The sequence below is a fragment of the Muntiacus reevesi genome, chromosome 5, assembly GCF_963930625.1.
Source record: "Muntiacus reevesi chromosome 5, mMunRee1.1, whole genome shotgun sequence".
Taxonomy (NCBI): Eukaryota; Metazoa; Chordata; class Mammalia; order Artiodactyla; family Cervidae; genus Muntiacus; species Muntiacus reevesi.
The window spans coordinates 81,923,129-81,948,155 of record NC_089253.1 but is presented as its reverse complement, the minus strand read 5'-3'; the positions used below and the strand labels follow the sequence as shown (position 1 = coordinate 81,948,155).

Here is a 25,027-nt window from a genome sequence, read left to right as displayed (position 1 = left end):
TCCTATCACTAGCCCTAGCTATAAAATCACTTCAAGAATAATCAGTTGAGATGAAAGAAATCAAATATGAAACAAACAGATGGAGAAATATATAATGTTCATGGATCAGAAGAATTAATATAGTGAAAATGAGTATACTACCCAAAGCAATCTATAGATTCAATGCAATCCCTATCAATCTACCAATGGTATTTTTCTCAGAACTAGAACAAATAATTTCACAATTTGTATGGAAATACAAAAATACTTCAAATAGCCAAAGCAATCTTAAGAAAGAAGAATAAAAGTGGAGGAATCAACCTGCGTGACTTCAGACTGTACTACAAAGCTACAGTCATTAAGACAGTATGGTACTGGCACAAAGACAGAAATATAGATCAATGGAACAAAATAGAAAGCCCAGAGAGAAATCCATGCACCTATGGACACCTTATCTTTCACAAAGGAAGGAAAAAATATACAATGAAGAAAAGACAATTTCTTTAACAAGTGGTGCTTGGAAAACTGTTCAACCACCTCTTAAAGAATGAAACTAGAATACTTTCTAACACCATACACAAAATAAACTCAAAACAGACCAAAGATCTAAATGTAAGAGCAGAAACTATAAAACTCCTAGAGGAAAACATAGGCAAAACACTCTCTGACATAAATCACAGCAAGATCCTCTATGACCCACCTCCCAGAGTAATGGAAATAAAAGCAAAAATAAACAATTGGGATATAATTAAACTTAAAATGTTTTGCACAATTAAGGAAACTATAAGCAAGGTGAAAAGATAGCCTTCAGAATGAGAGAAAATATCAGCAAATGAAGCAACTGACAAAGAATTAATCTCAAAAATACACAAGGAGCTCATGTAGCTTAGTTCCAGAAAAATAAATGACCCAATCAAAAATGGGCCAAAGAACTAAACAGACATTTCTCCAAAGAAGACATACAGATGGTTAACCACCACATGAAAAGATGCTCAACATCACTCATTATCAAAGAAATGCAAATCAAAACCACAATTAGGTACCATCTTATGCTGGTTAAAATGACTGCTATCCAAAAGTCTACAAATAATAAATGCTGGAGAGGGTGTGGATAAAACGGAATCCTCTTACACTGTTGATGGGAATGCAAACTAGTACAGTCACTATTGAGAAGAGTGTGGCGATTCCTTAAAAACTGGAAATAGAACTGCCATACAACCCAGCAATCCCACTGCTGGGCACATACACTGAGGAAACCAGAATTGAAAAAGACACATGCACCCCAATGTTCATCGTAGCACTGTTTACAATAGCTAGGACATGGAAGCAACATAGATGTCCATCAGCAGACAAATGGATAAGAAAGTTGTGGTACATATACACAATGGAATATTACTCACCTATTAAAAAGAATGCATTTGAATCAGTTCCAATGAGGTAGATGAAACTGGAGCCTATTATACAGAGTGAAGTAAGTCAGAAAGAAAAACACCAATATAGTATGTTAATGCATATATATGGAATTTAGAAAGATGGTAATGACGACACTATATGCGAGACAGCAAAAGAGACACATATAAAGAACAAGCTTTTGGACTCTATGGGAGAAGGCTAGGGTGGGATGATTTGAGAGAATAGCACTGAAACATGTATACTACCATATGTGAAATAGATTACCAGTCCAAGTTCAATGCATGAAACAGGACACTTAAAGCCAGTGCACTGGGACAACCCAGAGGGATGGGATAGGGAGGGAAGTGGGAGGGGGGGGAGTTCGGTATGGGGGACACATGTATACCCGTGGCTGACTCATGTCAGTGTATTGCAGAAACCACCACAATATTGTAAAGTAATTAGCCTCCAATTAAAATTAATTAATTAAAAAAAATAATCAGTTGATTATGCAAAGACTCTAATATACACAAACACAAAAGAAAGCAAACATTTATTTCATAAGCATTATTAAATTATGACATATTAGGAGTCATTAACAATCAGCAGGCAGGGACACTGGGTTTTGCTGGTCTAATGTTCCAAACAATCAAAAATAATATCCATGAAACAATTAATATCCTGCACACTGATTATTCCAATCTCCACACTAATAAGAAGGCCTAAACCATATAAAATGAAACAGTGCAGCAAGAAACTAAAGACAGAGCTCACTCGTAAGGGGGAAAGGGACTGGGAGATGGATCACACCTCTCAGGTTACTAGGAGAATACAGAAAGTTACTCTGGCATCTTGAATCATACCTTGAAAGCTCCACACTGCTTGGAAAGCATCTTTGCATCAGCTATGCCCCTCTGACATGCACCGATACATGCAAGTTCCACAAATCAAAGAATTAAGATCCAGACAGACTGTCAAAACCAAAAAGCCAGTAAAGATGAGCAAAATCAGGACCAGGGACTTCACATCAGTCCAACGTACGTTCTACTTTGTGAAGGCTTAAATGGTTGTTTAAACAATCTTGGGGTTGAAGCATTAACACCACTGCTATCAATTCAACAACTTACCCAGCAAACTGCAAAAAATGCTATTTTCATTTTAGTCTGTGGAATTACTTTTAATAAAATTGTATAAATAAATATATTGAATCTGTGGTAAAAATTTTAAACCACAATTCTCTTTCTTAAATTTGTCAAACAATTATTGTGTGTGTGCCTGTTTAGTTATGTCCAGCTATGTGCCACCACATGGACTGTAGCCCGCCAGGCTCCTCTGCCCATGGAGATTCGCCAGGCAAGAATACTGGAGTGGGTTGCCATACCCTCCTCCAGGGTATCTTCCCAACCCAGGGATGGAACCCAGGTCTCCCGCATTACAGGCAGATTCTTTACCAGCTGAGCTACCAGGGTAATATTAAATATTCACTAAATCTGCCAGATGATATGTTAGTTTCCCTAAGGACACAAAGGGAAACCAAGAACCAGATCCTCTTTTTAAATACCTAAAAAGATAAAACACACACACACATATACACACACACGCACATGGGCGCACACACACATAATGATGTCCTAGTAAATGTTTAACATTTCAGAAGAGGAAGAGGGTAAAAGAACCCTGATTTTATAGCATTTGCCACTTCCCACTATGGCAGATTTCAATCTGTACACAGGCTGTATGTGAACATGGTGTTAGGGAGCGATGTGCACCAGGCTGGCTCCAGTGCATTACTACAATATTTATGTTTATATTTATATAAATTTTTATACACATGCATATATATATATATATATATATATACACATATATATATAGAGAGAGAGAGAGTGTGTTAGTGTGTCAGTCATTCAGACATCTACTGTTTGTGACCCCATGGACTGTAGCCCTGCAGGCTCCTCTGTCCACGGTATTCCTCAGGCAAGAAACCTGGAGAGGGTAGCCATTCCCTTCTCCAGAGGATCTTCCCAACCCAGGGATCGAACCAAGGTCTCCTGCACTGCAGGCAGATTCTTTACCATCTGAGCTACCAGAGAAGCCCTGAAGGCATCACAAGACGTCATTTAGCACTAAGCTTTCCTGAGCTCCACCTTCATAACCACAGGACTTCCTATAACCTATAGACTATTTGTTTAAAGCATGCCCCCCAACACACATCCTTAATCATTTTAAATATCCAGCCATACAATGATTAAGTCATACATCCTTAATCATTTCAAATATCCAGGGAAGTGGGAACAAGTCAAAAGGTGATCTCTAAAGCACAGGATACAGGCAAGAATATTATTGCTTCTGCTCAATCCCCCAGAAGAGCTGCAGTGATATGCCATCCATTTAGTTTTGAGATTTATTTTCAACAGTGTCTGCAGCTGGAAACAATTGTTCCTCCTTCAGTTTACATAACATGCAGAAGCACTGTGCTTTGGAACCAAACTTCCCAGAGACCTTCCTCTTTCTGTTTTCTAACTTGTGACTATATAATCTACTAAGCCTGTAATCTTAAAAAATATATATATATATGCATGTATATTTATAAACATTTTAATGAAAGAGTTACAAGTTTTTTGGAGAGAAAATAAGATGACTTATTGCTTGCATAATGTTTAAGCATTTGCAAAGCACTTCTACGTGTGTTATCATATATAATTGTCACAATAATAATCCTCTGAGGTGGCTATGCCTAGCACCACTGTGTGTGAGGAAAGAGAGGCTCAGGCAGTTTAAAAGCTTCCCTACATTGACAACATCACAGAAGTGTACCCCACTGCCTTCAAGACAAGGGCTACAGAGCACATACTCCAAGCCAGTAGGGAAGTAGCACCCAACTGCTATGTTTTGGAAAACACACGATTTGGAATTACACAGACTTGATTTCAAATCCTGATGCTACCATTTTTGGTGTGATCTTGAGCCCAGTCTTCACCTTCTCTGGGCCTCATTTCCCTCATATGTAGAATGAGGGAATAGTATCTTCCTCATATGATTATTATGAAAATCAAATTAAATCACACAAAAGAAACAGGAGATTTCTCAAAACATTCACCTTCCCTTGTCTACCCTTCTCTACTTCATTGTTCATCTCCTTTGCCTCCTTTCCTTGCACCCCTCTTAGTTGGAACACAGTTGCTTTTTTCTCGCCTGGACTGGGCAGGTCTCCCTAACTCAATAGTGAGGAGTTTAACAATCATTTGACACGGTGTGTTCCACACAGAGTATACTTCCATAGCAAGAAATAGCCCATTGTTAAATCAGGGAATTTTATCAAACCAACATAGAAGCCCCATGGGTTCATGCACAATTTTTCTTTGTTGCTGTTTAGTCATAAAGTCATATCTGACTCTCTGCAACCCCATGAACTGTAGCCTACCAAGCTCTTCAGTCCATGGGATTTCCCAGCTAAGAATACTGGAGTGGGTTGTCATTTCCTCCTCCAAGGGATCTTCCTGACCCAGGGATCGAACTCGTGTCTCCTGTTTCATAGGTGGATTCTTTACCACTGAGCCACCTGGGAAGCCTCACAATTTTTCTTAGCACATCACATTTTACGCCACCATGATACAGCAGCCAAACAGAAAGGACACACCCAAGAGGGTGCAGCAAGCTCTGGAGGAAAGTAGCACTGCTCATATGATCCGTTCTTCCTCTTGGCTCAATCTGGCTAAATGTCAGGTGTCAAAAGGGTTTACTCCACATTTCTCTCAGAGATCTGTACAAAACAAACAAGCAAACACTAGATAACAGGCTAGGAATATTTCATGGTAAGCCTGTCACTATTTCTCCACCTGCTAATGCCCTCCTGTTCTCGTTTCCATAATTCAGCACACAATACTCCCCTATATACTCTTCCATGAAGCCACCCTCTCCTTTTCTTTCTAAAGCCAATGGCTTGTGTCACTGTATTATTGCTTTACTTATAAGGAAGTTAGCATGTTTTTATAGCTGTGCTAGAATTTTTAATAAGATTGTTTTGGTTATTGCTTAATTATAACATTAAATGTTTGGGGTTGTTAAAACATTTCAAGTGATCTATTCCTATTCTATTTCCTTCAAAATGCCAGTTATTTTTAGCATGTGATTTTGCAGAGTGTGGGGCTTCTTTAATGGAATGTATTATGCCACAGCAGACATGTCCATATTTTGCTTTGTTGTGTGGATATTTCTGATATACTCGGGCACCAAAGATTGATGGAATAGCTGGTGTAAATAAATTGTTTTCACTGCACTTATTTGACTCTCTTTGTTAAATTTCAACTCAGGATCTCATCTACATGGTTAAGAATGTACAATTTCCAACAAAGATGCTATCAAGAAGGAAAATTCATACTATTTTTCACAAATAATTTCAACAAAATGCTTCCAGACATAAAATAAGATTCAAATATACTGTTCAAATAAATGTAAGCAGTACCGGCCTAACTCCACAACTTTAAGTGGTTTGTGTTTTATTATGTAAAATGATAAGAACAACATCCTCAGCTATAAAAACTGTCCTATGAGTAACCAATTTGTAAGGTAAAGAAATAAATTCAAAATTTTATGAAGTTTTTCCTCTTATACCCCTGGGTTGAGAAGATCCCCTGGAGAAGGAAATGGTAACTCACTCCAGTAATCTTGCCTGGAGAATTCCATAGACAGAGGAGCCTGGCAGGGTCCATGGGGTCGCAAACAGTCAGACATGACTAAGCAACTAAGACACAAAATGAAACATATGGTTTTAATGTGCATTTTTTGACATGGGCAAGTAATATTTCTAAGCCTTAGTTTCCTCAAAAGAAAACAAGAGCTTTTTTTGTTAATTGAATAATCAATTTTATGATTATTTATCAATTTTATGAGGTTTTATAAATACATATATACATACATGAAATTAATTGTAAAAATGTTGATCCTCCTATCTTGGGATTGTAAAGTGCTCTGATAAAGAATATATTGTTGTTATCACTGATTCTTTATCCCCTGACACTTCTAGCAAATTAACTTGCACAAAATAACTGTTCAACAAAAATTTACTAAATTAAATTGAACCATTTACATAATTATGTATCAGAATTTCCAGATTATATTGCCTAAAAGAAATTAGATTTATTCCTAGAAAACAAATAGATGTTTTTTTAAATAAAACAAGAAACATATATTTTAAAAAAAAAAAAGGTTTTCCCAATTACTATTTTACAGATTAAAAATAAAAGGTTTTGAATTATAGCTGTTGAGTTGGTTAGAATTTGATTTGGTCCCAAGTTACAGAAAATTCAAACAATAATATCTAGAAGACATAAAGATGGCAATAAAAATACTCTGAGAGATATTATAATGATGGATACATTTTATATATTTGTTAAAACCACAGAATTCACAACATCAATAGTGAGTCCTGGGGCTTCTCTAGTGGCTCAGTGGTGAAGAATCCACCTGCGAATGCAGAAAACATGTGTTCAAATCCTGGTCCAGGAAGATCCCACATGCCTCGGAGCAACTAAGCCCATGCACCACATCTATTGAACCTGGGCTCTAGCGCCTGGGAGCTACAAGTACTGAAGTCCTCGAACCCTAGAGCCCATGCTCCAAAACAGGAAAAGCCACCTCAATGAGAAGCCCAAGCACTGCAACAGGAGAGTAGCCCCTGCTCATTGCAACTAGAGAAAAGCCCACACAGTAACGAAGACTCAGCACAATTAAAAATGAAATAAACAAATAAAATTATTTTTTTATAAAAACAGCAGACCCTAAGGTAAAATATGAACTTTGGGTGCTTATAATGTGTCAATATAGGTACATCTTTGGCAAAAATCTACCACTCTGATGAATACTATTGATAATAAGATTGGTTAAGTAGGGTAGGGAGTATATGGGAAATCTCTGTACTTTCCTCTCAATTTTTAGGCTTTCACCAGGCTTCCCTAGTAGCTCAGCTGTTAAAGAATCCACCTGCAATGCAGCACACCCCGGTTCAATTCCTGGGTTGGGATGATACACTGGAGAAGGGATAGGCTACCCACTCCAGTATTCTTGGGCTTTCCTGGTGGCTCAGTGGGTAAAGAAGCCACCTGCATTGCAAGAGACCTGGGTTCAAACCCTGGGTTAGGAAGATCCCCTGGAGAAGAGAAGGGCTACCCACTCCAGTATTCTGGGACTGGGGTCCCATGGGATCCCATGGACTGGGGTCCATGGGGTCACAAAGAGTCAGACACGACCAAGTGACTTTCAGCTTCCTCCTAATTTTGTTGTAAACCTAGATCTGCTCCAAAAAACATCTTAAAAAAACAGAAGACATAAGTTAATTTTTCTCTAATACAATTACACAGGCAGATCAAGTTGCTATGCTGCCTCTATAACCATCAAGGAACCAGACTCATTCCCTTTCACTCTGCCATCCACAATTCAAATTTCACCTCCTGGCTAAGGTGACTGCTTTCCAGACAGGAAGAGCAAGAAAAGGAAATAAGAAAGGTATATTCCCTTTCTTTAAGGGCACTTCCCAGATACTATATACATCTCCTTTGTTTACATCTCATTGGCCACAATATATCACAGGGCCACACCTAGCTGCCTGGGAACTTGGGAAATGCAATCTTTATTCTAGAGGCCATATGCCTTGATGAAAATGCAGGGTGCTATTACTATGGAAGAAGAAAAGAAATATCAATGACAGACAGGTTTACATAGTTTTATAAAGTGATAATGAGCTTTGAGTCAAACAAATCAATAAGGTACAAGTCAAACAAATCACAGTGTACAGCAAATTAATTAATTCTAGTAAACTTTCAGAGTAAGACAGTAATGAGGAATCCTGGAACACATTTCCAACAGATAAACAATTTTGATTGAAGCCACTGAAAGTCCCATCCCTTCACATCAGTTAATCAGTCCAAATCAGTTAAAAGAAATGTTAGAAAAGAATATATAACTGCATAAAAGCAAGGTTTAAGATGAAAGGAGAAATTCGTTTGCAATTATCTTTCTACTTTAATCTAAATGAATAGTAACTTTTCTGGTTAAAATCAATTATATCTCTATCCTTACCTTAAGAATAGAGTGAATGCTCTAACACTGTCCTAGTACACTTAAATGTGCTAGGAATAAAAGGGTGGAGAGACTAAATAAAAGTTAAAGAAAGACAATAAATAATTTCAGAGAGTCTGGGATAGTCTTTCAAACATTTACAAGATTCTTCAAGAGATATGGACTGCCTGTCCCACCCCAATGCCCCAAAAGCAGTTATTTCATAGATTCAAAATAAACAAAAGTGAATTTATCTTTAAATGTGCTATTTTTAAATTTTTGTATTCATTAATTTTCATCCCTACCATCACCTGGAAGAGTCAAATATGGAAGCTACACTTTAACTGTATAAACTTGGAACCTAAGGATAGAAAGGACTTTGAAAATCTCCCCATTATTAAAAAGGTAGCTCAGAAATCCAAACAAAAATAACAGAATTCTGGTTAGACATATGATCATATAGTTCACATAACCATTCCTAGATGTGGACAAGCTAGTCTGTCTTTAAAAGTTCACAAATACCCCAAAGAAGATATAAATATAGCCAATTATACACAAGAGAAGATGCTCAATTATTAGAGGAATGCAAATCAAAATCACAAAGAGATGCCACTTCATACCCATTAGGAAACTATTATCAAAAGTAACAAGTGTTGGTAAGAATGTGAAGAAGTTCAAATCTTTGTGCATTGCTAATGGAAATGTAAATTGTGACGCAGCCACTATGAAAAACAATATGGGCTTCCTTAAAAAGTTAGAAATACAATAACCATATGATCCAGCAATTCAAATTCTGGGAATTAAAAGTAGGATCTCAGTCGAATATTTATGCACCAGTGTTCACTGTAGCATGACACACAATTGTCAAAAGAGAAAGTAACCCAAATGCCCGTTGATGTATGAAAGGATAAACAAAATGCGGTACATACATACAATGGAGCATTTTTCAGCCTTAGAAAGGAAGGAAATTCTGACACATGGGATAACATGGGTGAACTTTGAGGACATTCACTAAGTTAAAAAAGCCAATCACAAGAGGATAAGTATTGCATAATTCCACTTAGATGAGGTACCAAGAGCAGTGAAATTCATAGAGTCAGGAAGTAGAAGGGTGACTGTCAGGGGTTGAGGGAGAGGAGAATGAAGGGTTGTTTTTCAATGAGTACAGAGTTTCAGCTTAGGAAGATGAAAAAAGTTCTGGAGATGGATGGTGGTAATAGTTGCTGAACACTGTGAATGTACTTTATGCCACTGAACTGTATACTTCAGTTCAGTTCAATTCAGTCGCTCAGTCGTGTCCGACTCTCTGTGACCCCATCGACTGCAGCATGCCAGGCCTCCCTGTCCATCACCAACTCCCAGAGTTTACTCAAACCCATGTCCATTGAGTCGATGATGACATCCAACCATCTCATCCTCTGTTGTCCCCTTCTCCATCCACCTTCAATCTTTCCCAGCATCAGGGTCTTTTCCAATGAGTCAGTTCTTCACATCAGGTGGCCAAAGTATTGGAGTTTCAGCTTCAACATCAGTCCTTGCAATGAATATTCAGGACTGATCTCCTTTGGGATGGACTGGTTGGATCTCCGTGCAGTCCAAGGGACTCTCAAGTGTCTTCTCCAACACCACAGTTCAAAAGCATCAATTCTTTGGTGCTCAGCTTTCTTTATAGTCCAACTCTCACAATGACTACTGGGAAAAACCATAGCTTTGACTAGATGAACCTTTGTTGGCAATGTAACGTCTCTGCTTTTTAACATGCTGTTAAGTTGGTCATAACTTTTCTTCCAAGGAGCAAGTGTCTTTTAACTTCATGGCTGCAGTCACCATCTGCAGTGATTTTGGAGCCCAAAAAAATTAAGTCTGTCACTGTTTCACTTTCATCAAGAGGCTCTTTAGCTCTTCTTCACTTTCTGCCATAAGGGTGGTGTCATCTGCATATCTGAAGTTATTGATATTTCTCCCAGCAATCTTGATTCCAGCTATGCTTCATCCACTGTACACTTAAATATGCTTAAAATGGTAAATTTTATGTTACATGTATTTTACCAAAAAGAAACAGAAACAAACTTCCCTGGTGGTCCAGTGGTAAAGAAGTGAAAGTCGCTCAATCGTGTCCAACCCTTTGCGACCCCATAGACTGTATAGTCCATGGAATTCTCCAGGCCAGAATACTGGAGTGGGTAGCCTTTCCCTTCTCCAGAGCATCTTCCCAACCCAGGGACCAAACCCAGGTCTCCCACATTGCAGGCAGATTCTCTACTGAACCACAAGAGAAGCCCAATGGAAAGGTTCCACTGGGAAAGGTTCCATTCCTGGTCAGGGAAGATCCCACATGCTATGGAGCAACTAATCCCATGAGCCACAACTACTGAGCCCTCGAGCCTAGAGACTGTGAGCCACAACACGAAGACCCAGAGCAGCCAATAAATAAGTACATTTTTTTAAAAAGTTGTGTTTCTTTTTTTTTGGAAAAAAAAAAAATGGAAAGAATAATAGACTCATTTGAGCAATATGAAAAAATTTAAAAGCTTATGGAGTAAAATATGTCATTATTTTAAGGATGCAGGACAAATAATAATCATTTTAGTTACCTTTATCTTCCTTAAAAGTACTTATACACACTAAAGAACTTGTATCTTAAGTCATATATTTTCTGAGACTTGCTTCAAAACAACCAACTGGGGGAAATCCAAAGTGAGGAAATATAAATGAAACAGTTAAGAACTGTTGGCACGACATGATGGTCACATGAAGATTCTTTATATTATTTTTCTCCACTTTTGCACTTGTTCGCATTGTGCTATAATGAAAATTTTTAATATTGTTTATTGTACATTTACCATATGAAACAATTTTAAACAAAATCATCAAGAGCCAACGAAGAGCAGCAAGTTCTAAATTCTAAAATAAGCACAAGAAAGAAAAATTTTAAAGGGACATTTTTCCTTATAAGGGGCTTCCTTGGTGGCTCACGTGGTGAAGAATCTGCCTGCAATGTGGGAGACCCGGCTTGGATCTCTGCAAAGGGAAGATTGCCTGGAGAAGGGAATGAGTACCCACTCCAGTATTCTTGCCTGGAGAATTCCATACATCATCTCTTCCACTTATAAAGAAATCCTTTTGGGGCAGCATTTATAAGTAACAGTTAACATATATTAAATGTTTCCTACTTATCCAAGCTTTACATATACTATTTATGTAATCCTTATAATAATCTATCATCATCATCATCATTATTACTGCTATCTCCATTTTATAGATGAGGAAACTGGGACTCAAAGAGACAAAATAATTTTATTCAAGTTCACAAGTACTGAGTAAATTTTAAGTCTGTGGAAGGAGAGATTTGATCTTCTATCATAAGCTAGAAGGGATAAGATCAACACTCTTGCCTCATCTGTCTCTATAAATCTCTGAAGACTTTCAACATTAGCTCAGCTCAATTTAGTTCATCTATTGAGCACTTACTAAGTGTCAGAAGCTGGGCACCATGATAAGCACTCAGAACTGCAAACAGAAGACACAGATCAACATAATATTTATTTTAGAAACCAGATGATCCAATATAAATTTCTTTTCCTAACACTCTGTTCTTCCTTTTTCATGGCAGTAATCACTCTACAATAAGTTATCTGACATCTGACCTCACCACTGTAAAGTAAGCTCAGTGAGGATTCAAACCCTATCTGTCTAGTTCACAACTCTATTCCCAAGGCCCACCACAAGGTTCAATCATAGCTGAAGCTCAATGTATGTATGGTGTACTGAACTGAATTTTGAACATGCTATTCATTCACTAATCTAAATGAAAGCAACACAGTGAAGAGGCAAGAATGCAGACACTGGATCAAGCATTCATTCATTTGTGCAGTCATTCATTTGTTCATTCACTGATTCATGTGCTTAGGCACTCAATATTCAGAAACACCTACTATGTACCATTTCTCCGGGTGCTGTGAATATAGCACTGAAGATAGGAGTCTCCACCCTCATGGAGTTCACCAGCCCTGTTACTAATCCCTGAGCAATCTTGGACAGCCACTTAGTTTGCATATGTCAGTTTCAGCTTTCTTATTAGAAAAACAGGACGGTAATAATCAGCATGCATCATATTTTAAGGAAATCAGATAATATACATGAAGGCCTTGACACATGGTAAGCACTCAATAAATGACAACTATTCTAATTAACAATAAACTGAAAGTCAAAACCCCAAATACTAAATATAAAACTTGGAGCAAGTGACAAATAGCACTGATTTCCAGAAAACAAAATGTATTTTAAAATGTTTGGCAAGAGAAATATTAGTAATAATATGTTCTATGTGATACTTAATTTCCTTCAAAATGCTTTGGTCATTTTAAATACTAAAGTTGAACATTTTCCCTAGATTCTATACTAAAGAAAAACTTTCTACTGAACCAGTTTGCCTGACATTTCAAAAGGTTTTGTGTGGCCAAAGATGGTCATGTAAACATATATCAATCTGACAACTTCCATCAATGACCAACTGGGGTGGGGGGGAAGCTGGGCTTCTAAATGACCTAAGGCCACAGGGAAACTCAGCAAGCTGGGAAGACTGGTCAAGCAGAGTTTTGCAAAGTTTATTCTTGCAAGGAACCTCAGTATCTTCCACAATTCCCAAAGAGTCTATAGCATAACCTGTCAATCACTTTCAGTCAAACATTCTCACTTACACTTCATCTTTTCAATGATTCTGTAAAGTAGTCTCTAGGAGAAGTTAACAAACTTGTCCAGACTTATGCAGCCAATCGGGACAGAGCAGGTGTTCACATCTAGTCCTTCTTACTTGGAGACTCTGTCACTTCATCATGAATTAACTACTTTCCCTAGACTACTGCCTTCCTTTCAACATTCTGAGGTATATGAAAAAGAAGAGAGCTTAAAAAAAAAATGGATTTCTTTATACCCCAATTTTAAATTCTCAACAAGGATTTCAACCATTTTAAATCCCTTTTACCCAGAGCTTCTGGTTTTCCCGTCTTAACAGGAATTGGAATGGCTACAATGCATGTCTGAGACTCCATAAGATACAGCAATTAATTAGAATGCTTTCGACATCAGTAAATCACCTGAGATGCTGCAAGTGCACTTCCTGGGATATTCATGGTGCATGCAGATTTTAGTCTTACTGCAAAACAACCTCTATCATCTGACCTTTGGAGGGCCACCCTCTGTAGACCACTTCCAGTTTCCATACAGTGGAAAAAAAACAAAACATAAACTTTTGGTGTAATTTATTATAATATCTCTTAATATTTCCTTAGCAGACCATGGTTCTCCTTTAAAACTTTACATCTGTACTATTATTTTTAAAAATTGTTTGCTGGACAATTTTTTTGTTGCAACGTTGTTGCAAGCACTGCACGCCAAGTCTCAAGCTAAGTATAGCCTTCTCTTTTATCTTTTCTCTTTGATACTGCTTTTTCAATGGGCTTTATTCCATAATCACTGTGCTATCAAACATAATAGCCACCAGCCACAGGAGACTATTTAAATTTAAATTATAATTAATTAAAATTAAATATAATTTACAATTCAAGTCCTTGGTCACATTAGCCACATTTCAAGTGTTCAACTGCCCTCTGTGGCTAGTGGCTACTATATTAGACAGTACATAGTATATTTCCAGCATGATAGAAAGCTCTATTGGACAGTGCTGCCATAGACATCAAATTCTGGGTTTTCATCAGCCTAGAAATTCCAGTCAGGATCAAATCAAGAACAGAACTACTACCAGAGTAGGTCAGACTAGTTCTCAATCTTATTTCCGGGACTCCAAATGCTAAATTATAGTTGAAGGGAAAAGGGAATCTAGTCATCTACTATAATGGGTGATTAAATATCCTAGAATAATCCATGGATGCCACAGCATAACCAGGACACTGATTTCTTACTGAAACTAAACCATATACACAGGCTTATTGCATTTATTTTAAGAGAAAGATAAAGAAACACACAAACCACAGAAAGACAAATAAATAAAGACCTGAATTCATCCTGTGTGACTTAGACAAATCATGTTACTTCTCTGATCTCAAATTTCATAATCTGCAAAATTAAAAAGTAGATAAATTCTTAGATAAAAAAGTAGATAAATTTCTTTTCACCTCTGAAAGTCCAGAAGCAAAGGCTTTATTTAGTTTATATAATATCTAAAGAACTGTGCAGACTTCAAACATATATTAGATAATAACTCAAAGGGTTTATTAAAATTAGAAGAAGCTAGCCATATAGAATGTAAGTTAGGACACTCACTGTGTCATAAAAATGGTATTACCACAGCATTCTACAGAATCTGCCTTTTTAACTACCAGGAAGACATGACTGGGAGTGGTTAAAATGTTCACATTTTTACCTTTATCAAGAAATATAGCAACATATTGGATCCTATGGCATATACAATGTGTTTCATTAAATAGTAATAGGGAAAGAATAATTATTAGAATTATAATATATAATGTAACTATGACATATTATACATTGTTATAATTATATTATTATTATTATTATTATTATTATTATTACAGCATTTATGGAGACATTTATTGAGGTTGTTTAACAGGCTAACTCATTTTATCATCAAACAGCTCTATGAAGGAAACTTTTTTTATTTTTTATCATTTTACATTTCACATGTAAGAAAACTGAAATGCAGGGAGTTAGGCTGCTAACCCACAGCTGCAGAGCTAAACAAGCGCAATCATGATTTAAAACCAAAACCACTCAGTTGCAGCGCACATGCTTCTACTTCAGCACACTGACTCCTAAAGAGAATTTTAGGTGCTAATCATCAGAAAGGACCTAAAATAAGAAGGCTCCTAGACTACTGTTAAGAACCCAGCTAACATCACAAAGCTCCCATTTTCTTATATATTTTTCCAGAAGACAGAACAACAACTTATTTCCCCGGATAGGCCCCTCAGCCAAAATTCTTCCTAGCCTAGGCCAAGCAGCACTTTTAATGGAACTGGAATCAAGTTCATGATTGTCTATTAGAGTTCCAATGTCCTGAGACCTTTGTTAATTGAATTAGACACAAGACAAAGGGAATTAAAAGGAGGGTAAGTTAAATTTTCATATTGCCTTGGGCAAATGTCAGAGAAGTGGGTCTTTTTTTCCCTGAGGAGCTGCGTACCCACTTTAACATTTACAATTATTTTATAATTAGATTGATATTTTGTAAGATAGAAGCCTCCATAACACTGACATTCAAATGCCTCCTTTGCACAGGGAGAGAGAGCGAGCAAGGGCCAATTACTTGTGCTGCAATATCATTTTCAAGGAGACTTAACATTCATTAAGTCACTAAATATCCAAATCCAAAATATTTTCATATTCTCTGCAGTGATCCCATTCCATCAACCATACTACCTAAATATACCCTGCTTCCATCACTCAACAAAGTCACAAAGGCTATTATAAGGCATTAAAAACCCCTACATACTTTCTCCTTTCTGCATCTGCACTTTACTGTGATCAATTAAGATTTCAGTTAGGCTGGAAGTGAGAAAGGAAGGAAATAAAATTCAAGCCACAAATCCTTATCTTAATCCCACAAATAGCACTGACAGGCAACAATTGGTGAGGAAAAAGCTCAATGGAAGGCTTCCTTGCTCCAAGCTCATGTTAATTATTATCCAAAATTCATTATTAAATTATTACTCATAAAACGTCTTTGTCTACTTCTCAGAAGTATCACAGATGATAGTTCTATTCTATCTCAGGGCATATTAGTGTCACTGAGGGAAAAAATAGGTCTGTATCTGATTCAAACAGATTAAACTCATATTTATAGTAGACACATCCTTTAGTCTAGGAAGGAGCTTTCAAATCATATATATACAGAAGACACTTCATTCTGGAATTTTTTAGAAATGGCATAGATGCCTGCCTTCCATCTGAGCCCCTAGTTTAGAAATCTGAGGATCTAAATGCCTTTTGGGATTATCCATTTGCAGACATCCCTTTCTTTTCTAACAGGCCTTTCTCTTTTTATCACCTATAAATATTCTGCACTACATGCAGCAGCACCCTATACACAGAGAGATCAAAGTAACGAAGGTGCAAAAATGTCAAAGGCTATTTTTCACAAAAGAGCTTGAGGAAGGAGCAATGTGACACCTTCAAGGTTGACCAGACTGGACAATCCTGAAAAGACAAACGCACTGAGTTAATGCTGAAAAATGAAAATGTCAGCTAACTCGCCACTAAGAAACTAGTGATGTCTGTAACTCACTCTTTTCCAAAGAAGAAAACAAGTCACTCCCCTCTCGTGCAGATATATCTGTTTTCACAGAACAGACTGACCACAGCAAAAGCTTTCCAAGGTTATGTCTAGGTCAAAGCAATCAGCAGAGGTGATATTCTGACTGGGCTGAGAGATCCCCTACACCTTTGATGTAAGAAAGGCCAATTGTCCCATCTTACTCTCCAAAAATAGAGCCATCTTCGTCCTTCAATAAAGCATCACTACAAAGTTAGTGGAGGTGATGGAATTCCAGCTGAGCTATTTCAAATTCTAAAAGATGATGCTGTGAAAGTGCTGCACTCAATATGCCAGCAAATTTGGAAAACTCAGCAGGGGACACAGGACTGGAAAAGGTCAGTTTTTGTTCCAATCCCAAAGAATGGCAATGCCAAAGAATGTTCAAACTACTGCACAATTGTACTCGCCTCACACGCTAGCAAAGTAATGCTCAAAATTCTCCAAGCTAGGCTTCAACAGTATGTGAAGGGAGAACTTCCAGATGTTCAATCTGGATTTAGGAAAGGCAGAAGAACCAGTGATCAAATTGCCAATCTCTGTTGGATCACAGAAAAAGCAACAGAATTCCAGAAAAATATCTACTCCTGCTTCATTGACTACGCTAATGCCTTTGACTATGTGGATCACAAAAAACTGTGGAAAATTCTTAAAAGAGATAGGAATACCAGACCACCTTACCTGCCTCCTGAGAAACCTATATGTAGGTCAAGAAGCAACAGCTAGAAACAGACACAGACTGAAAGACTGGTTCAAAATTGGGAAAGGTGTACATCAAGGCTGTATATTGTCACCCTGCTTATTTAACCTATATGAAGAATATATCATGTGAAAAGTCAGGCTGGATAAATCACAAGCTGGAATCAAGATTTCAGGGAGAAATATCAATATAACCTCAGATATGCAGATGACACCACCCTTATGGCAGAAAGCGAAGAGGAACTAAAGAGCCTCCTGATGAAAGTGAAAGAGTAGAGTGAAAAAGCTGGCTTAAAACTCAGTATTCAAAAAAAAGAAGATCATGGCATCTAGTCCCATTACTTCATGGCAAATAGATGGGGAAACAATGGAAACAGTGACAGACTTTATTTTCTTGGACTCCAAAATCACTGTGGATGGTGACTGCAGCCATGAAACTATAAAACGCTTGCTCCTTGGAAGAAAAATTATAACCAATCTAGACAGCATATTAAAAACAGAGACACAGCTGACAAAGGTCCATCTAATCAAACCTATGGTTTTTCCAACAGTCATGTATGGATGTGGAGTTGGACTATAAAGCAAGCTGAGCACCGAGGAATTGATGGTTTTGAACTGTGGTGTTGGAGAAGACTCTTGAGAGTCCCTTGGACTGCAAGGAGATCAAACAGGCAATCCTAAAAGAGATCAATCCTGAATATTCATTGGTAGGACTGATGCTGAAGCTGAAGCTGCAGTACTTTGGCCACCTGATGCTAAAAATGGACTCATTGGAAAAGACCCTGATGCTGGGAAAGATTGAAGGCAGGAGAAAAGGACAAAAGAGGATGAGATAGTTGGATGGTATCACCAACTCAATGCACATGCGTTTGAGCAAGCCCTGGAAGTTGGTGATGGACAGGAAAGCCTAGCGTGCTGCAGTCCACAAGGTCACAAAGAGTCAGACACGACTGAGCGACTGAACTAAACTGAGTCCTTCAAGACTAACCCTTTGCCACAACCACAATATGATACCAAGTTTAAAAGCACCCATCTGCGTGTCTATGCCCAAGAGGTACTCAAAACAAGGCTGGTACCTGCTCTCACCTCCAAAACGTAATTTTCTGTTTCACAATTAAAAAAAGCAGCATCTTAGGGAAAATGATATCTTCACCCTTAGGTCTTTCTTGAAAAGAAAAATTAAAAGGAAGAATCAAATGGAAAGAGAGTGACTAGATGGACAATGAAGAGAGAGGAGGGGAAGAGAGAATGGGTCAGGGTGCTTGCAGGGGGGACAGGCATAGTGAACTTTATAGTTTTGCTATTTCCAAAAGATGTGTTCATTCCACTAAAACAGTGAATGAGAAAAATATTTTCCTTTTCTCTTCTGACAGCTGGAGCATAAATGGTTGTTGCAATAATACCAGAAATTATTGGTCATTCAGAACATTCTTGCTAGTATGAAGCCAGCATGCCAGCCAATTTGAAATACTGGCCCACAAGGTGCCCTAGATATTTTGTTTTTCAAATGCAGGAATGTCAGCTTCTGGACGAAAAATGATGTATGCTGTCTAGTGGGCAGCAGGCTGGCCAGACACCAAACTTAGAATGTGTCTCCCTATAATCTTAGGTCCTAGCTCAGCAGTCCTTCACAGCCAGGGAATGAGAAGACCAAGAAAGAGAGCAGTGTTTGACACGTGAGTTGTCACCTCTACAAACATTTTAAGAAGCTAGTCTGAGTCCAGGGTGAGTTGGAGCTAGGTGGGTCTCTTCTTTGGGAAGTTGATTTATTTCTATTCCATTCTAGTTAACGCCTACTGAAGGGAACTTAGGAAGCCCCACTACTAAAAGTGGTTAAGCCTCATATTTTATACATTTTTGAATGTTTTCAGATATATGAAATGATATAACTACTCTAGTTTCATCACTTGCTTGTGGAAAAAAGCAACATTATAAATTGAAAAATTGGTAAGGATAATATTTTGTCCATATGGATTTTTTTAAATGTACCTCTGCTATCAAACGAAGCCTACAGAAAGTCCTCACATTAAGTCAAAAAGGTACCAACAAATATCTGAGACTGATTTGCAGGTACCAACCCCGATCATGAAGCAGTGTTGAGACAGGCTGGGCCTGAGACCTGGGACCCTTTGCTGCAATGCCTGCACCTGGACGAACATGTCCTCATCTGCTCATCTCAAGCAACAGAATATAAAGAAACTGTAAGACACTAAAAATAACTGCGTACATATGCAGTCGGGCAAATTATGAACAAGATACAAAAAGACCAAAAACCCAGCTGCCACTTCTGAGGCATCCTGGGTACTGAGCATGATCCCTGCACACAGTCCCACCAAGGGGGCTGGCAGACCACCCAAGGCATCGCTCCAGTCCAAACCACACATTCATCCTTACCCTCACCCCATTTAATGGGCCACCTTGCTCTGCCTCGGGAGTAAGCAATAAAGTCTTAAAGCCAATAAAACCTTCCCTGAATTTCTCATCTGGAATCTTATCAATTTCTATTCATTAAGAAGTTCAGGAACCCTGGTCAGTAACAGTGTTAGTAATGCCTGTAGCTTTTACATTGGTAGCACTCACTCTACCTGGAAGATCATAGTTCTACCCACTGGACATTTTCCCCATAATATCTCAAAGGAATTCTCCATGGAAAAAAGATTCCTGGAATTTTCCCATTATTTGCAGGAATCACAAAAATCCATGTGAGGGCAATCATAAGGGAGTGGCATCAGAACAACACAAGAAATTCACAAACCCCAACTCTTTTCTGTGTATTCCACTTTGACAACCATTCACTGTTTCCTGTCCCACACAAGAACGTTCCTAAACCTCATGTATAACTTACCGAGAGAACATGGAATTAGCACATGCATATCTTTGGTAGGTATAAGCCATCTGAATCCTGGGTGGCTTGCAGGGAGGGGAAATAGTGAGAATACCATGAACATTTCTAGTTCAGAGCCCACTTTAAAAGCTATGTTTCCACAATTAACCAGAAGTGGAAAATTGGCATAAATCAATAAAACAACAATTTCTCCAAGCATTCTCCCCACTGATACTAAGCAAGGCACTGTGAGGTTGAAATTCTTTCCTTATCTTTGATTAAGCATTTGTAACATGTCACTTATTCTTTATATATGAAGTTAACCTATAACCCTCCTCCAACTACTCTGCTATTCTTCACATTAAAATTTTGTCTCTACCGAGAAGATATTAAATGTCAAACCCATATAAGATACAAAAAAACAGAAGTAAAATGGTCACATGATGTCATGATGTGTATCTGCCTACAGAGACAGACCATGTGACTTGGTAACCAGCAAATGATAACCAAGAACACTGTGCTTCTTTATATAAATTATCTTGTATTTATGTATTAATATTATTTTTTGTGTCACAAACAAAAACAAAAAATATACATTCAGAGAATAAAAGGATAGACAAGCAATCCATAATTAAGCATTATGAATAAAATTTACTGGAGTTACATTTTTCTAACAAGGATTTCTCAGGGAAATCTTTTCTAGAAATTAATTATATGTGTCACTACCCTAAACAAAGGAGGGCAAAAGTAGCACAAGCAGTTCCAAGCTTACCCAACAGAACAGCAAGGCTTAAAAGAATGAGAAAGAATTACATTCTCTCCCAAGGCTATGAAGCTATAATAGCCTGTTCATTTTTAAGTAACCAAAATGACAATTTGATACTAAACAACAACTTAGTGTTTCAAAATTAGCAGTATGAACCTTAGGTACACTAAATAATCCAATAACTATCTATAAAACTCCTAGCCTCAGTTTTCACTTATTCTCATGATATTGACTAAATGAGACACACGGATTGATGTCATATTAAGTTTATTTCTAATCAAGATTAACTGTTAGGTGTCCAATCAATTTAGCCTCGGATCATTTATAGGAAAATGGAGAATACAACGTTTGACCTAACAAAAATAGCTAACTTGATAATTTTACAAAAGTCCAACTCTCAACACTGCACAAACCTAAAAGACAGTATCTACAATTCTCATATCTTTCACATTACCATATTCAAAGTCATACAAAAAATAAGGAATATTACAACTTCTTTAAAAACACATAACTTGCCCCAAAATAGGTCTTCTCCTAACTGAATCTATATAGAATGGGCAAATATCCAATAATTTCAATCAGCATAGGAACAGAGTAGTAATAATTTAAGCTCAAGTGGGTTATTTCCTTGATTTATCCAGTCAGGATGCTTTGAGACTTAAATAGGCTTTTTTTTTCCCTGTGAAGAAAAAGTTTTACTGTGCTGTCACATACACACACACACACACACACCTGCATTCACAGGTACACAACATACTATAGTCTACAAGGCTAGCACCGCCAGCATATCCATGCATATTCACATCGAAACAGTAACAAGACTTCCGCAAACACGTATCATCAGCACCTCTTAATGACACTGGGCCACACTGAAGGAAAGTTTGCATTTAGTACAGGTCAAGGTGGAAAGCGTTTCATCCTTCTCCATAACCAGTTCTGATCTCCTAGCAAACTCATCCTAGACTCTTCAATGGGCTCACACTAATTAAAATCTTTAACAGTTCTCTTGGTTTCCAGGCCTAATTTCCTTTTTACCACTGCTAGTGTTAAGTAAAGAAATCCTACCCCAATAAGCACTACAGATAATATGCTAAAGAAAAATAATCCCCCAGAAAATGCAGTAACTTCTGTACCAGAATTTAAATGAAGAATGCTGCTTCCTTGATTTTAGTAAGATTGTTGACTCTAACCAAAAAGAATTTACCTAAGCAACCATTCTGAAGCACATACAATATCCAAATACACCTTTATTATGGTGGCTCAATATCTAGAAGTTTGGTGTTGACAGCATTGTTATAAAATGCATAAAGCTGTCAGATCAGTTTGGAGAAAAAAAAAACTTCTAAAATACAGAGATTTATTTAATGGGCATATGGCACGAGAACATAAATACCCATAAGTAAAATTATAAAAATAACACAAAGTAAAAAATATCTTAAGCTAAGATTAAAAAAAAAAAAAAAACGGAATTATTTAGTTAGAAGCAAAATTATTAAACAACCCATACATACATAGCCACATTCACTCTTGCCCCAGGAATGCAATGTAGTCTTCATTTATTTCTAAAATGTTACACATCTGTATGACCATTACAACCTAAACGCTTAGGAGGAGTATTAGAAAAAGCTTTTAAAAACTATTACAGATGCTATAAAATCCTGTATGTAACAAACAAAATATTCGGGATGTCCAAATTTGCTGCTGCTGCTGCTGACTGCAGCTTCATCCATGTAGGATCCACAGGGAAAGTGTGAGAACGTAGTATCAGTAGCCTCATTTACTTCGCTATGTCTCTACACATATGCTTTACTTGAGAATGTCAACTCATCCTCAAGTATAGTGTGCAGTCATTGGGGATTTGGAGAATCCCTAAGGTCACAAAATTGATAGATACTCTGATCTGAGGGGGAAAAGAAAAACTCAAAGAAGCCAGAAGTTTCCCTTTTTCCAGGAAAATGAAGAAATCCTTACCTTTCTGTACACCAGCATGTTGGGTGATTCATCTGCCACCCCATTGCTGGTCTGTCCATAATTATTCCCCTGGGCCATGTCACCACACACCCGTGGTCCACTCTCAGATACAGGAATTATCAGTCTACCCTGCAAGAGATAGAGAGACTTCAGTGAGTTCTTAATGGTAGTACTTAAGAAGCCTGACTCTTATTTTCCCAAACTTTTTACTTTGTATGGGAGTACAGTGGACTAACCATGTTGTGGTACTTACAAGTGAACAGTGAAGCTGTTCAGTCATATATATACGTGTATCCATTCTCCCCCAAGTACCCCTCCCACCCAGGCAGGCACATAACATTGAGCAGAGTTCCATGTGCTATACAGTAGGTCCTTGTTGGTTATCCATTTTAAATACAGCAGTGTGTACATGACCATCCCAAACTTCCTAACTATCCAAGAAGGTTGACTCTGGATTCATCTCCCCCATCCAACATTGGAGCATGCTTGCATGCTGGGGCTGGCTTGTAGAAAGTAGCACAGAAATAGATTCAAAAAAAAAAAAAAAAAAAATTTACACCTACAGTATTTCCAGGAAATTGTAAGAAATGACAATCTTTTAGTTAAAATTGTCATTTGACTAGGGTTTTAATTGACTTGATTTTCTGGATACTCATTTTTTAAAAGTGTTTGAGGCTCACTGGGGAAAAAAAGAAAAATCACGGTTACCATTTCCATCCTCCAGAGTTCTCTTCTCTCCCAATACTTGCATCTCCACCGGATGGTGTTTCCCCCTCCCTCCCCGAATGGCTAAAAGGGCAACACCCGGTAGCAGCAGTTTCTCCCAGGTGTCGGTCTAGTTTCCCCGCATGCAAGCGCATCCGAGGCCCATTCCCGAGCCATTCTCCAGTCATGTGTTTCCTCTTCATTCCCCTAGGTCTCCCGCACAGAGTCAAGGCAGCTTCCTCGACTTTCACCTGCCTGCACCGCCCGGCCACCGCTTCCTCTCCCCTCGGCCCAACTCGGCTTCGGAAGTCGCGGCGTAACCCTGCCCAACCCCGGCCAGCAGGCAGAGAAGGTGTCCTGGCCACAGGACCAGGTGGGAGGTCGGCCCTTCAGGCAATTACCTGGGTCACCGCGAGCAGCGCCAACTGCGGAAGCCGCGGAGCGACCAGGCGGAGAGAGGGGAAAACAAGCAAGCCCGGCTCGCCTGCGGCGGCAGCAAATGGCAGGCGAGCCCGAGCCGCGCACTGGAGCCGGGCCGGCGGCGGTGTCAGCCGCGCGGACCCGGGCGCGGGGCTCCGGGGCACCGCCTCCGACCTCCGCCCCCACCCCAGCCCACCCCCAGCCCCGCGCCCAGCCCCGTACCTCCTCCTCAAGGTCGCGGCCCGAGGCGCCTGCTTCCCGGCGGCTGGGTGCGGCGGTGTCAGCGCGCGGCCAGCTTCATCACCTCCGCGCGGGCACAGGGCTCTGACGGCCCGCGCTCCACCGCTCCCTCCTTCGCTTGGCTCCCGGGCTCCGGGACCACGAGCGCGCGCGGGACCGAGACGCCCGGCCCGTGCGCGCGACTGGGGAGGGAGGAGGGGACTGTCACGTGGGACCCGGCGTCCCTAGGTGCCGGCTCGGGGAGGGGAGCCGGGCGGGGCTGGGGGCGCTCGGCTCCGCGCGGCCTCGCTGCCCCGTCTCCTCTGCCGCCCCACCGTCTCGGGCCGAGGCAGCGGCCGCCCTGCCCCCAAGCGCGTGCAACCCTTGCACACCCGGCTCGCCGGTGTGCGCGCCGCTGAAGGCCTGGAGATGGGAGTGTTAAGGCGGAGAACAGAAAGGGCGATGGGTGGGTGGGCGGATGGATGGATGGAGGCCTGCAGGAACGGAGGTAGCCCCTTGCGGCGGGCCGGTTCGGTCACGTGCCCGGTGATTGCGCTGAGAGTGCGAGGGTAGCAGATGACTGTCGTTATGCTTTAAAAACGGGAGTGGAGGGATATTGAGACATCCTAGGAGTGAAGGAAATGTCCAGGATCAAATGAGTCATTCAGCCCGTTTGCCTGCAAATTTCACAGCTTCCTCCTAAGTT

General features: G+C 39.2%; 1 protein-coding gene across 4 annotated transcripts in view; it reads right to left on the bottom strand.

The window, feature by feature from the left end:
• RGS7 (regulator of G protein signaling 7) overlaps positions 1-24,558 on the bottom strand; it is a 442,134-nt gene extending 417,576 nt beyond the window's left edge. The window contains exons 1-2 of one of the 4 annotated variants that reach the window (XM_065935654.1): positions 24,325-24,558; positions 22,978-23,106 (exon numbers count right to left, since the gene is read on the bottom strand). In XM_065935654.1, coding sequence (XP_065791726.1) covers positions 22,978-23,055 — 78 coding nt within the window. In that variant the 5' untranslated portion in view covers positions 23,056-23,106; positions 24,325-24,558. Of the gene's footprint in view, positions 1-6,029; positions 6,116-22,977; positions 23,107-24,083; positions 24,184-24,324 lie in introns of those variants that run through there. The other 3 variants (XM_065935651.1, XM_065935652.1, XM_065935653.1) reach the window with 3 other exon arrangements.
• Positions 24,559-25,027: the final 469 nt, after the last annotated feature.